The 15,495-nt window shown below is 48.1% G+C and overlaps 1 protein-coding gene across 3 annotated transcripts in view; it reads left to right on the top strand.

Moving 5' to 3' along the window:
* Positions 1 to 15,495, top strand: part of LOC132407045 (cadherin-10-like) — a 94,354-nt gene that overhangs the window by 1,118 nt on the left and 77,741 nt on the right. For all 3 annotated transcript variants that reach the window (XM_059993286.1, XM_059993285.1, XM_059993287.1), the window contains exon 2: positions 12,495 to 12,672. In XM_059993286.1, the coding sequence (XP_059849269.1) occupies positions 12,495 to 12,672 (178 nt within the window). The remainder of the gene's footprint in view (positions 1 to 12,494; positions 12,673 to 15,495) is intronic.

Below are 15,495 nucleotides of genomic sequence, written 5' to 3'. Positions count from 1 at the left end.
GGAAAGGGCATATAAGGTAGGCTGCCAATGACTAGTGGTGTTCCTCAGGGGTCAGTATCGGGACCACTGCTTTTCAAATTGTTTGTCAATGATCTAAGTAATAGAATTGATGGCTTTGTGACAAAATTTACAGAATAGACCAAAATAAGTGGAGCTGAGGAAGCAATGTGATTGCAGCAGGACTTAAACAAATTGGAAGAGTGGGCAATGAAGTGCCAGATGGAATTAAGTGTTGGAAATGTATGGTAATGCAATTTGGTAAAAGGAACAATAGTGCAGACTATTATCCAAATGGGGAGAAGGTTCAAACATCAGAGGTTCAGAGATCTGAAGGATTATCCAAAGTGGACTGTTCGTTTAAAGAGAGGGAGCAGACAGCGTGTGTGCTATTTCAGGGAGAGAGAGAGAGCAACAGAAAGTCTGTGAGTTGCCTTGGAAACTGAATGCTGTCTATATGATGGACAGCTGGTGTTCACACTTGTGGAATATATATACAAGGTCAGCTGGCTTTGTAATCAGACACACGACATGTCAGACACCAAGGAAGACACTGACACCGGTTGAGCTTTGTGTGCCCACGACAAAGGTGGGGTTTTTGCTCACAGTGTGGACAAAGGAGGGACCGGTGATGAGCTCTTGGTGTGTTTAACCCTGGTCTGGGTTGATAACTTCACCACAGATGACGGTCTCCTTTTTGTGATCACAGTCGGTGACTTTAATAAGTTTCGGGAGCAGGAGGACGACGCGGAAGATTTGATGGTATCGGCATTAGGAAGACAAAACAATTCTCTCTCTCTCCCCAACTCTATTCAATTCAAATTCCAGAACTGAACATACCACTGTAAGACTGTATCATCTAATCACCTGAGCTGGGAGAAGCTTGGGAACTTTATTTACTGACTTATACTCTGCTAACCTGTTTTGCATTATCTTGTTTTGTATTACTTTATCAGTAGTTACTAATAAAATAGTGTTTATAATGGAAGACTCAGGCTCCAGGTGTGTCCATTTCTGCTGGGCCTTTTTAACCCATTACGGGGTACATAGCAGTGGGACTTGGGACGTCCACTCTATCTCGTCAGCATCTATACGTTTTGTTACGTACCCCGTAACTGGGTCACTTACCAGCAAAGATAGAGAGGTCCGTTGAAGTCTGATGGTACTATTTTTAATAGTAGTTATTGATAAAAGTACACAAAAATAATATCAATGCAAACGTACAGATAATATACGTCATCAATACTAAATCTAAAAGCACGGGTATAACAATAATCAATAAGAGATAGCTCTATCGTTGTCTAGGGGATAATGTATTGTCCGATGGAAATATAAAAGTCGCTCAAGTTCATTCAAGCTGCAGCTTTTTGTTTGGAGAGAAAGTCGGAGGTTTACCTTGCCCATTCCTTTTATGATGTCAATCCTTCGAGAGTCGTTGGGGGCTGATTTCCCCTTTGTGGTTAGCTAAAGCCGTGCTTTAAAGACCCACCAATTCCGAGGCAAATGGAAAAGGACGCACGTGGGCTTTTCCACCGGCTTTCGCTATTACGCTGTTACAGGAGTTCTAGCGTTTCTTCTGGTGCGTCTGAAGGGGCTGTTCCCCAGACCCTCTTTTATCCTGACTCACAGGGTCTCAGATGTCAATCAGGTTGGGATGATGCAATCCCTCCACCAACCCCCCCCCCCTCGGTTCATTGCCTGGGGGCTTCGATGCATTGTACAGGATTCAATACACAGTTCTGTCTCCAAGAGTCAATAGCCGTTATCAATGGTTCCGCCTTTCGGAAGCCAGGACACATTCCAACTCTTTGTGGATTCTGCATGTCTTTCTCTCATTTCCTGGGTCTCCTGAACCGACTTAATAGTGATCTTGCGATTCTCAAAAAGGAGGGGGCCATGGGCGTAACCCCCTTTCTTCAACACATTTTTTACCATCGGAAAAAAACAAAGTAATACAGAGTCTTCCAGGATTTTAGAATCTAACACAATACCAAAGTTTTTTTTTTCTACAGAGTAATACAGGTATACATTCAATTCAGTATCTAGATGGTTACCGATTGCATTGTCACTTCCTTTAATACCTTAACATCTTGTACCTTACTAAAGTCTTGTAGCATCAGACTCCAATTTAGTAACCAACTATTTGTAGGTCTTATTTTTCTTGAGCAAACAAAAACTAAAGAGTTGTGATCTTAGCTTACAGGTATACTCCAAGAGTTCATGCAAATACTAATCTTTATGTTGCTTTCAAACTTAACAGGCAGGCTTCCATGGGGTTGTCTTTATTATTCACATGCTTTATCGAAATCCCGTAAAACCGGCTTTTGCTATTTAAAAATGGCGTCGCCATTAACCCTCGCCTCTCTTCCGGTTAATTCCCACGTGGGGAGCTTGGGCACCCTGGCGAAATAGGCTTTCGTCCGCTCCTTCCATAGGAGTTATTTTATCAACAATGTGTCCCAAACTTAGACCATCTTCTGAATTTCCACACAATTCTTTAATTTTACGCAAGTTGCTAGTTTTCTCTTCAGGACCCTTCAGGCTATTAGTTTTCAGTTCGAACTCTTTGTTCAAACAGCATTTCAAATTCTGCCTTTTCACACCACACTCTGGAATAACAATAACTTGTGGGGCCCTGTTACCTTCCAACTCAACCTGTAATTGATTCGCAGGCTTTGTGGTACCGCACCATTGCCTGGTTGCTGCCTTTGATATCAATCCAGCCTTTAAATTTTCTTCATTCAATTTGGGAACTACATATTTCCCTTCTCCTTCAATAATAATATTCATCTCCCCACTTTTGATCTCCGCATTAACTTTTAACACACCTTTGAGCACAAACACTTGGGAACTCTCACTTCCCACTATTACCAAGGTTAACCCTTTCTTCACTGAACCAAGTCTATCCGACCCACAAGGATTGCATTCCTTTTCAACTGAATCAAATACCTCAGACTTTTTCTGAGCTCCATTATCTTGGATACACTCAAACGAGACATTTGCCTCTTCCAGGCTTTCAATACCCGTACTCGGTCCAAATTTTAAATTCCGCTGATTCTCCCAGCTACTCTCTGGGCAACTCCCTTCCGGAGTAAACTCAACCCCGCGGGCTGAAACATCCTCATCTGCCACCCCAGCAGACTTCTTCAAGGTAAGGGCACCCTGTTCATCTAGGACTGCCCTCATTTCATTATCGGGAACACCTTTAGAATTTTCAACTTCTTCAAACAGTTCTGCCAAACCAGACAGATCATCCATGTCCAACTCTGGACCTTTTAACAGCTCTATCTGTTTCTCATCTTTATTTTCTGCCTCTAGAACTTTTCTCCTTGCTAAAGGCAGGTCTACCTCCTCTCCCTTACTCTCTTTCACTTTACTACTCTTCATTTTACCACCCTCTAAACCCTCGTGGTACAGGGTCGGTAAAAATGTCTCAGCCAAATCGATACTGGCCGGATTTAAACTGCTCCCTTTCTCAGCTGCCTTTCTCGACATGCTGCGAGTGATCGCGCATGCGGGATAGATCTTGGAATCTAGGGGCGGAGCCTCCACTGGCTGTCTGGTCAGCGCCATTGCTGACCAAACCTTACCACCGGCTAAATCATTATGCAGAAGGACGTCCGCGTTAGTTCTCGGGAATTCTGATCGCACCTCTATTTCAACAGGTCCAGAACCGAGCTCACAATTCAGAATGATCCTATGCAAAGGTACCATTTCCGTCCCTCTTCCTATTCCTTTCACAGCTACCATTCCTGTCTTGCGACCAAAATCTAGTACCTCACTGCTGATCAAGGATAGTTCAGCGCCCGTGTCTCTCCAGATCCGCACAGGAACTGGTGGGTCTCCCTCCCTCACAGACACGGTTCCGTTTGACATACAAGTCTCAGACCCTTCTCGTACTCTGTCTACCCGGGGCTCTCTTGTTGATTTACTTATTACCACGGCACATCCAAAATGGACTGCTGCTTTCCCTTTTCCTGTCTCCTTCCTCGGAGCAAAGCACCTAGATGCAATATGTCCACCCTTTCCACAATTAAAACAGGTCAAGCCCGGAAATTTCTGGCCGTCTGGCCTTTCCCCCTCAATCTTACCACTAGCTCCTGGCGGGACCTCTGCCTCAGGCGGAGGGCTTTCTCTATCGTTCCCACGGTCTCTTTGTGAACTTTTATTGGAGGAAGACTTTGTCTTGTGGGTTAGGGCATATTCATCTGCAAACCTAGCAAAGTCTGAGATGGACTTATTCGGCTTCTCATTCAAATACATCCGGATATCCTCTGAAACACCTTTAAGTTCCTCAATCAGAATTATCTCCCTGAGACGCCAATAATCCTCGTCCACTATTTCTGCTGTACACCAACGGTCCAAGAGCACACCCTTCTCATAGGCAAACTCAGTATACGTCTGATTCCACCCTTTCTTTAAATTTCTGAACTTTTGTCTATACGCTTCAGGTACTAACTCATAACTCTGGAGAATGGCCACCTTTACTTTGTCATAACTCTCCTCCTCTTTCTCCTCCATGGACAATGCTGTATATGCCCGCTGTACCTTCCCTTTTAACACACTTTGTAACAACGCCACCCACTGCTCTTTGGGCCACTTCTAATTCACTGCCACCTTTTCAAAAAGCAAGAAATAACTATTAACATCCGTCTCCTTGAATGGAGGTACTAACCTCAACTCCCGACTAACATTAAACCACTCCTCTCGGTCTGACCCTTGATCTCTCTGCCCTTGCCTTAACTTCTCCATCTCCAAGTCATGTTTCCTCTGTTTCTCTGCCTCCCCATACTCTCTCTCCTTCTCTTTCTCAGCTGCTTCCAGCTATTTTAACTGAATTTCATGCTCTCTTTGTTTCTCAGCTCTTTCTTGCTCCTTCTCAGCTGCTTCCAGCTGCTTTAACTTAATTGCATGTTCCAACCTTAATTTCTCCAACTCTAACTGAGCCGTCCCACTAGCTGGTACCTTTTCAGGGATATCTTCAAATAACTCAGCTGCAAGCACATTCTTCCCACTATAATACTGAGTTATGGCCCTTCGCACCTCCCGCTTTTTCATGGACAACCTCACCTCTGCGAGGTTTAGCCCTTTTGCCAGATTTATCAAGTCCGATTTGGTGGCCGCCTCTAGCGCCTCTAGAGTCGGGTTTTCTATAAATTCATCCACATCCATCTTTGCTGGTTTCCTGTCTGGCTACCCGTGTAACCAGATCCAATTTTGGACTTACAAGCCCGATTCACTGGCCTCCCAATTTGGTGTCAAATCCCGGACGAGCCCCCCAATTGTTACGTACCCCGTAACTGGGTCACTTACCAGCAAAGATAGAGAGGTCTGTTGAAGTCTGATGGTACTATTTTTAACAGTAGTTATTGATAAAAGTACACAAAAATAACATCAATGCAAACATACAGGTAATATATGTCGTCAATACTAAATCTAAAAGCATGGGTATAATAATAATCAATAAGAAATAGCTCTATCGTTGTCTAGGGGATAATGTATTGTCCGATGGAAATAAAAAAGTCACTCAAGTTCATTCAAACTGCAGCTTTTTGGTTGGAGAGAAAGACGGAGGTTTAACTTGCCCATTCCTTTTATGATGTCAATTCTTCGAGAGCCGTTGGGGGCTGATTTCCCCTTTGTGGTTAGCTAAAGCCGTGCTTCCATGGTAAAGACCCACCAATTCCGAGGCAAATGGAAAAGGACGCACATGGGCTTTTCCACCGGCTTTCGCTATTACGCTGTTACAGGAGTTCTAGCATTTCTTCTGGTGTGTCTGAGGGGCTGTTCCCCAGACCCTCTTTTATCCTGACTCACAGGGTCTCAGATGTCAATCAGGTTGGGATGATGCAATCCCTCCACCAACCCCCCCTCCCTCGGTTCATTGCCTGGGGGCTTCGATGCATTGTACAGTATTCAATACACAAGTCCGTCTCCAAGAGACAATAGCCGTTATCAATGGTTCCGCCTTTCGGAAGCCAGGACACATTCCAAACTCTTTGTGGATTCTGCATGTCTTTCTCTCATTTCCTGGGTCTCCTGAACCGACTTAATAGTGATCTTGCGATTCTCAAAAAGGTGGGGGCCACGGGCGTAACAGTTTCGAGTGACACTTCTTCTGATGGTTCTTGGGGTTTTAGACTTGGGGCTATTTGCACTTTCTAGAGTGGCTGAGCATCCCCACTGTAGAGTGACAGTCTCTTTCACTGCAGCTGAGGTGGTGGAGGAAGGTGCTATGGTGATGTATCTCTGGCTTTTCTTCTGGCTCTCTTATTGATGAACATTTTGGTCCTTGCTATCTCAGCACGTTGTACACGGCTTTTGACTGCGGCCCTCCATGTCGTCCTGTCTTCAGCTGTCTCCTCCCAGGCACTGAGGTCGATGCCTGCCAGCTTCATGTCGCGCAGACATCCCTGTAGTGGAGACATAGTCTTCTTTGTGGGCGGTAACCCTCACTCAGCTCGTCACACAGCACGTCCTTGGGAATGCGTCCCTGGTCCATCCATTTGACATGACCCAACCATCTGAGGTGTCTGTGGCTGAGTACTGCATCGATGCTGGAGGTGTCAGCCCACTGCTGAACCTCGGTGTGGGTGATTCTGCCCTGCCGGGAGATGTGCAAGAGTGGAATGAGTTTAGCCTCTTCTCTGGGTTAATGTGTGGCATCCAAGCCTCGCTGTGTAGAGGAGTGTGAACTCACACAGCTTGGCCTTCTTTGTCAGATGTCTCTCGGTCAGCCCAGCCATGGCAGCTGCCGCTTTGGCAATCCCACTGTTCAACTCTGCTTCGAGGGACTGGGAACTGGTGATGGTCAACCCGAGAGAGGTGATGCAGTCAAGAGAGCAACCATCAACAGTGATGTTTGGGGAGATTCTGCACCCTGGGCCATGACGCTTGTCTTCTTCAGACTGATGGTTAACCCAGACTCCTTGCAGGCGTGGGCAAAGCAGATAATCAGTTGTTGGAGTCCGCCTTCAGTGTGTGACATCAATGCTGCATCATCTGTAAACGGTATCTCACAGGTGTTGACTGTCCTAGCTTCGGTCTTAGAGTACAGGCGAGTGATGTTGAACAGCTTGCTATCAGCTCCTGTGTGAAGGTACTCTGCGAAAGCATGGAGAAGAAAGTTCCAGAGAGGGTCGGTGTCTGGACACAACCTTGTCTCATTCTGCTGGCATCAGAAGTCCCTTCATTGAAGCAGACAGTGCTGTGCATGTCTTTATGGAAGGATGATATGAAGCTGTGTAGTCTTGTGAGGACAGCCAATCTTTAGCATGAGTTTCAAGAGACTGCTTCTGCTGATGAGGTCGAACACTTGGTCAGATCAGTGAAGACTGAGCACAGTGGGTTCAGCTGACGAGGTCGAACACTTGGTCAGATCAGTGAAGACTGAGCACAGTGGGTTCAGCTGACGAGGTCGAACACTTGGTCAGATCAGTGAAGACTGAGGACAGTGGGTTCAGCTGACGAGGTCGAACACGGTCAGATCAGTGAAGACTGAGCACAAGTGGGTTCAGCTGACGAGGTCGAACACGGTCAGATCAGTGAAGACTGAGCACAGTGGGTTCAGCTGACGAGGTCGAACACGGTCAGATCAGTGAAGACTGAGCACAGTGGGTTCAGCTGACGAGGTCGAACACTTGGTCAGATCAGTGAAGACTGAGCACAGTGGGTTCAGCTGATGAGGTCGAACTCCTTGGTCAGATCAGTGAAGACTGAGCACAGTGGGTTCAGCTGACGAGGTCGAACACTTGGTCAGATCAGTGAAGACTGAGCACAGTGGGTTCAGCTGACGAGGTCGAACACTTGGTCAGATCAGTGAAGACTGAGCACAGTGGGTTTTCCTGACGAGGTCGAACACTTGGTCAGATCAGTGAAGACTGAGCACAGTGGGTTTTGCTGACGAGGTCGAACACGGTCAGATCAGTGAAGACTGGGCACAGTGGGTTTTGCTGACGAGGTTGAACACTTGGTCAGATCAGTGAAGACTGAGCACAGTGGGTTCAGCTGACGAGGTCGAACACTTGGTCAGATCAGTGAAGACTGAGCACAGTGGGTTCAGCTGCTCTCAACACTTCTCCTGCAGCTGGCCCAGAGAGAAGCTGATGTCCACTGTCATTCTGCCTGCTCCGAATCCGCACTGGGACTCTGGGTAGACAGATGCAAGGCTCTGATGTCGTGCCAAGATGACGCTGGCGAACACTTTCCCCACAATACTGAGAAGAGAGATGCCATGGTAGTTGTTACAATCACTTTGGTCACTCTGGATTTTGTACAGTGTGACAATGTTGGCATCTCACATGCCATGGGGGGCATGGCCTTTCTCCCAGCAAAACACAGAAGCTCGGGTAGATGACGTAGCAGGGAGACTTCCTGTTCTTCAAGACATCTGGGAGAATTCCATCTGGCGTGGGTGTCACGTGTGCTGGTGCAGGGTTTCACAGACCAGCAGCTCGGGGGGTGTCACGTGTGCTGGTGCAGGGTTTCACAGACCAGCAGCTCGGGGGGTGTCACGTGTGCTGGTGCAGGGTTTTACAGACCAGCAGCTCGGGGGGGTGTCACGTGTGCTGGTGCAGGGTTTTACAGACCAGCAGCTCGGGGGGTGTCACGTGTGCTGGTGCAGGGTTTTATAGACCAGCAGCTCGGTGGGGGGAGGTGTCACGTGTGCTGGTGCAGGGTTTTACAGACCAGCAGCTCGGGGGGTGTCACGTGTGCTGGTGCAGGGTTTTACAGACCAGCAGCTCGGGGGGTGTCACGTGTGCTGGTGCAGGGTTTTACAGACCAGCAGCTCGGGGGGTGTCACGTGTGCTGGTGCAGGGTTTTACAGACCAGCAGCTCGGGGGATGTCACGTGTGCTGGTGCAGGGTTTTACAGACCAGCAGCTTGGTGGGTGTCACGTGTGCTGGTGCAGGGTTTTACAGACCAGCAGCTCGGGGGGTGTCACGTGTGCTGGTGTAGGGTTTTACAGACCAGCAGCTCGGGGGGTGTCACGTGTGCTGGTGCAGGGTTTTACAGACCAGCAGCTCGGGGGGTGTCACGTGTGCTGGTGCAGGGTTTTACAGACCAGCAGCTTGGTGGGTGTCACGTGTGCTGGTGCAGGGTTTTACAGACCAGCAGCTCGGGGGGTGTCACGTGTGCTGGTGGAGGGTTTTACAGACCAGCAGCTCGGGGGGTGTCACGTGTGCTGGTGCAGGGTTTCACAGACCAGCAGCTCGGGGGATGTCACGTGTGCTGGTGCAGGGTTTTACAGACCAGCAGCTCGGGGGGTGTCACGTGTGCTGGTGCAGGGTTTTACAGACCAGCAGCTTGGTGGGTGTCACGTGTGCTGGTGCAGGGTTTTACAGACCAGCAGCTCGGTGGGGGGAGGTGTCACGTGTGCTGGTGCAGGGTTTTACAGACCAGCAGCTCGGGGGGTGTCACGTGTGCTGGTGCAGGGTTTTACAGACCAGCAGCTCGGGGGGTGTCATGTGTGCTGGTGCAGGGTTTTGCTTGTTTCCAGCAGCTCGGGGGGTGTCACGTGTGCTGGTGCAGGGTTTTACAGACCAGCAGCTCGGGGGGTGTCACGTGTGCTGGTGCAGGGTTTTACAGACCAGCAGCTCGGGGGGTGTCACGTGTGCTGGTGCAGGGTTTTACAGACCAGCAGCTCGGGGGGTGTCACGTGTGCTGGTGGAGGGTTTTACAGACCAGCAGCTCGGGGGGGGGGGGGGTGTCACGTGTGCTGGTGTAGGGTTTTACAGACCAGCAGCTCGGGGGGTGTCACGTGTGCTGGTGCAGGGTTTTACAGACCAGCAGCTCGGGGGGTGTCACGTGTGCTGGTGCAGGGTTTTACAGACCAGCAGCTCGGGGGGGTGTCACGTGTGCTGGTGCAGGGTTTTACAGACCAGCAGCTCGGGGGGTGTCACGTGTGCTGGTGCAGGGTTTTACAGACCAGCAGCTCGGGGGGTGTCACGTGTGCTGGTGCAGGGTTTCACAGACCAGCAGCTCGGGGGGTGTCATGTGTGCTGGTGCAGGGTTTTGCTTGTTTCCAGCAGCTCGGGGGGTGTCACGTGTGCTGGTGCAGGGTTTTACAGACCAGCAGCTCGGGGGGTGTCACGTGTGCTGGTGCAGGGTTTTACAGACCAGCAGCTCGGGGGGGTGTCACGTGTGCTGGTGCAGGGTTTTACAGACCAGCAGCTCGGTGGGGGGAGGTGTCACATGTGCTGGTGTAGGGTTTTACAGACCAGCAGCTCGGGGGGGGGGTGTCACATGTGCTGGTGCAGGGTTTTACAGACCAGCAGCTCGGGGGAGGTGTCACATGTGCTGGTGCAGGGTTTTACAGACCAGCAGCTTGGGGGGTGTCACGTGTGCTGGTGCAGGGTTTTACAGACCAGCAGCTCGGGGGGTGTCACGTGTGCTGGTGCAGGGTTTTACAGACCAGCAGCTCGGGGGGTGTCACGTGTGCTGGTGCAGGGTTTTACAGACCAGCAGCTCGGGGGGTGTCACGTGTGCTGGTGCAGGGTTTTACAGACCAGCAGCTCGGGGGGTGTCACGTGTGCTGGTGCAGGGTTTTACAGACCAGCAGCTCGGGGGGTGTCACGTGTGCTGGTGCAGGGTTTTACAGACCAGCAGCTCGGGGGATGTCACGTGTGCTGGTGCAGGGTTTTACAGACCAGCAGCTCGGGGGGGGGGGGGTCACGTGTGCTGGTGCAGGGTTTCACAGACCAGCAGCTCGGGGGGGGGGGTGTCACGTGTGCTGGTGCAGGGTTTTACAGACCAGCAGCTCGGGGGGGGGGGTGTCACGTGTGCTGGTGCAGGGTTTTACAGACCAGCAGCTCGGGGGGAGGGGGGTGTCACGTGTGCTGGTGCAGGGTTTTACAGACCAGCAGCTCGGGGGGGGGGGGGTCACGTGTGCTGGTGCAGGGTTTTACAGACCAGCAGCTCGGGGGGGGGGGGGTCACGTGTGCTGGTGCAGGGTTCTTTTTCCTGCGGGCATACTTAGCAGATCTATAGAACAGTAACTATGAACTGTAGATATCAGGAACTGTTAACTGTAAACAAACTATGGAAATGCTGATAAAAACAAATAGCAGTAAGTAATGAGCTTGAAATAACAATATAACAGAGTCCTTAAATGAGTTTGGCTATCTCCCTTTGTTGAAGAGCCCAGTGGTTGAGTGGTAGTAACTGTCCTAGGCTCCTGTACCGTCTCCCTGATGGCAGTGGTGAGAGAAGAGCAAGACCTGGGTGGTGAGGAACTTTGATGGATGCTGCTTTTCTTCGGCAAAGTTTCATGTAGATGTGCTTAATGGTTGGGAGGGTTTTACCCGTGGTGTACTGGGCCGAATCTAATTCATTTTGTAGGATTTTCCACTCAAGGGCATTGGTGTTCCTGCACCAAACACAGCCAGTCAGCGCACTTTCCAACACGCATCTATAGAAATTTCCCAAAGTTTTTGATGACATGCCAAACCTCCGCAGGCTGTTGAGGAAGTAGAGGGAGTGTCGTGCTTTCTTTGCGATAATATTCATATGATGGATCCAGGTCAAGTCTTCTGAGATAGTGACACGCAGGGATTTGAAGTTATTGACCCTCTCCACCCCGATCCTCCAATGATTACTGGCTCATGGACCTCTGGTTTCCCTCTCCTGAAGTCTACAGTCAGTTCCTTGGTCTTATTGACCTTGAGTGAGGAGTTGTTCCTATTACACCACTCAGACAATACAGGCCCAGAACCATCAAATGTTGCAACTTTATAAAACTCTGGTTAGGCCACGACTGGAGTATTGCGTACAGTTCTGATCGCTCCACTATAGGGGCATATTGAGGCTTTGGAGAGGGTGCAGAAGAGGTTTACCAGGATGCTGCCTGGTTTAGAGGGTGTTGCTATCACAAGAGGCTGGATAAATTTAGGTTGTTTTCTCTTGAGTGCCAGAGGCTGAGGGGGAATCTGATAGAGGTTTATAAAATTATGGGAAGCATAGACAGGGTGGACAAAGAGTATCTGTTTCCTAGGGTTGAAATGTCCAGTGCCATAGGGCATGCATTGAAGGTGAGGGGGGTAGGCTCAAAGGGGAAGTGACAGTTTTTACTCAGAGATCATGGATACCTGGAATGCACTGCCTGGTATGGTGGTAGAGACATTACAAACTGTTAAGAGACCTTTGGATAGGCACATGGATGTAAGGAAGATGGAGGGATAATGACAGGTAGGAGGGATTCGCGTTTGGGTGTTTTTGGCTGGTAGGGGACAACATTGTGGGCCAAATGGCCTATTCCTGAGCTCTACTGTTCTATGTTCTAAATGCTGCCATGGGAGGGACGAGTGGGCAAGGGAGTCATATAGAGAGTGATCCCTATTTAAAGTGGAGAGTAGGAGAGGACAGGGAAGAATCTACATATTGGCCTTTCCAACGATGCCCATTTCAACAAAACGGATGAGAGAAAAACACACGGTTCCATTGTGACCTCTGGCAACCACTGTATAGTTTAAAGTAACCTCTGCCCTGTGTTGTTTCAGGTTTGTAATCAGCATGTTCAGAGCGGGTGTCTCGGTACTGCTGGTGATCTGCTCTGTGGGCTCTGCAGCAGGGCAAGGCTTCGGACTGAGCAGTAATAACAGCAAGTCTCCATCGGACTGGATTTGGAACAAAGTGCACTGCTGGGAGGGCATGAAAGAGCCCATACAGATTGGAAAGGTGAGTCTACTCAACCCCAATCCGCTGCTCCTGTTCAGTCAAGAGTAAGTTGGTAAATGGGTAAATCAGTTCATGATTCTCATTTGTACTGAGGGGCAGTAGAAAAACACACACAAAATTCTGAAGGAACTCAACAGGTCAGGCAGCATGTATGAAAGTTAAAAAGTAGTCAATATTTTGGGCCGAGACCCTGCATCAGGACAGGGGAGAAGATGCCAGAATAAAAAGGTTAGGGGTAAGGGAAGGGGATAGCTAGAAGGTGACAGGTGAAGCCAGGTGGGTGGGTAAGGTAAAGGGTTGAGAAGAAGGAATCTGATAGGAGAGGAGAGTGGACCATGGGAGATGGGGAAGAAGGAGGGTACCAAGGGGAGGCGATAGGCAGGTGAAGAGAAGAGGTAAGAGGTCAGAGTAGGGAATAGAAGAAGAGGGACGTAGAAGGGTAAGATTACCGGAGGAATTTATATTCATGTCATCCGGTTGCAGACTACCCAGAGAGAATATAAGGTGTTACTGCTCCACCCTGAAGGTGGCACAAGAGGAGGCCCTGAACAGATATGGCAGAACAGGAATGGGGATAGGAATTAAAATAGTTGGGCACTGAGAAAATCCACTATTGGCAATGGAGTGGAGATACTCACCAGGAAATTCTGCTTTTGGTGGATGGAACAGAGGAGGTCACCGCTTTTGCAGTGTAACAACATTTTTGCATGCAATTTTTGAATTGAATTGAATTGATTTTATTACTTACATCAACATGAGGAATAAAAATCTTTACATTACATCTCCATCTAAATGTGCAACGTGCAATTTATAGTAATTTGTAATAAGTAGTATGTACAACAGGACAGTCAGTATAGCATAGAAATATAATTGTATCAGCGTGAATTAATCAGTCTGTCTGGTGGAAGAAGCTGTCCCGGAGCCTGTTGGTCCTGGCTTTTATGCTGCGGTACCGTTTCCCGGATGGTGGCAGCTAGAACAGTTTGTGTTTGGGGTGACTCAGGTCCCCAGTGATCCTTTGGGCCCATTTTACGCACCTGTCTTTGTAAATGTCCTGAATAGTGGGCAGTTCATATCTACAGATGTGTTGGGCTGTCTGCACAGTCCTGTGATTGAGGGAGGTACAGTTCCCATACCAGGCAGTGATGTAGCCAGTCTGGATGCTCTCAATTGTGTCCTTGTAGAAAGAAATTGCATTGTCTGTAGGAGAAAGGGAGTGAGTTAGATTTGTAGAGCAAGAGACTATTTATGGTATGGAAAGATGAATTAGCAAATTGAAAAACACATAAATACCTAACAAGAAATAATGTCAGTAAACAAACTACTTTCTTTGTAATTTATAAGCTGTAGTAGGTTTAGGAATCATGTCTGTGTAAACAATTTATATTTTCTAATGGAAAAGTGAGGTGTTGGGAGACACTTGACACTGGTTCCTCAATGCGAGCATGGATGCAGATTTTTTTGTCAGGAAAAAATCTGACACTGGCCTGGAGTCAACTGGTTTTGTACACTGACCTGCAGTTAACAATGACAAAGTACACCTTCAATGAGGTCAGGAGCAGGAGGTCAGAGTCCCATGAGCCAGTCCTCATCAGAGGTGGAGAGAGTCAGCGGCTTCAAATTCCCAGGTGTTTTCATTCAGATGATCTACCCAGGTTCCAGCACATCAGTGCCATTACAAAGAAAGCACTTACATTCTTAGAAGTTTGTGAAGGTTCAGCATGTCGTCTAAAATATTGACATCTTCTACAGTGTTGGAGAGTATATTGGCAGGTTGCATCATGGCCTTGTATGGAAACACCAAAGCCCTTGAACTTGTTAGATCTCTGTTTATTTCCTGACCCTTGGGGTTCTTCCAGAACTCAGGAATGATGTGCAGTCTTATTTCTTACAATCGTTTATTTTAGACTACAAACAAGTATACAAAATGATGGTGCCTCTGAAAAAATCCATCATTTTTATAGATGAGAAAAATTCCTTCGATAAACTAAACCAATCAACAGTTGCACAATTATGTCATGTGGGTAATGTGCTGATACTTAGCCAATGAAAAATGAGGAAGGTGATAAACCGTTAGTTTAGCTGCTGTACTGCTTTATGCAAGTAAGTGGGGATGAATCACTACACACTGTGAAAAATACATAAGTTTATTAAAAAGGACAAATCTTGGTAAAAGTATTATTCAAAAACAATGGTTTCCAATAAATGGAAATGTCTACAAAATGTAGTGCAACATAGAAAGTGCTGGAAGATCTCAGCAGATCAAGAAGTTCTGGCCTGGTCCTGCTGCGTTCCTCCAGTATTTTTGTTTGTGTGTGTGTGTGTGTGTGCGCGCGCGCGCGCGTGTGTGCGTGCGTGCGCTGCTCTAGATTTTCAGCATTTGCAAAATCTCTTGCATTTAAACAGTAGTGGATGTGACTCATGGTAAAGCCTCTCCACCATTGAGCACATCTACACAGAGCGTTGTCACAGGAAAGCAGCAGCATCCATCATCAAGGACGCCCACCATCCAGACCATGCTCTCTTCTTGCTGCTGCCATCAGGAGGGAGGTACAGGAGCTGCAGGACCCACATCACCAGATTTAGGAACAGTTATTACTCTTCAACCATTTGGTTCTTCAATCAGAGGGATAACTTCACTCAATTTCACTTGCCTCATCACTTCCAAGGGCTCTTTGATATTTATTTATTTATTTATTTATCTATCTATCTATCCATCCATCCATCCATCCATCCATTCATTCATTCCTTCCCTTTCTGTACTTGCACAGTTTGTTGTCTTTGCACATTGGCTGCTTTTCCGTCCTGTTGTCGGGTCTGTCA

This window comes from Hypanus sabinus, chromosome 17 (genome assembly GCF_030144855.1).
Source record: "Hypanus sabinus isolate sHypSab1 chromosome 17, sHypSab1.hap1, whole genome shotgun sequence".
NCBI lineage: Eukaryota > Metazoa > Chordata > Chondrichthyes > Myliobatiformes > Dasyatidae > Hypanus > Hypanus sabinus.
The sequence above is the reverse complement of the archived record's forward strand: the minus strand, read 5'-3'. Positions and strand labels throughout refer to the sequence as shown.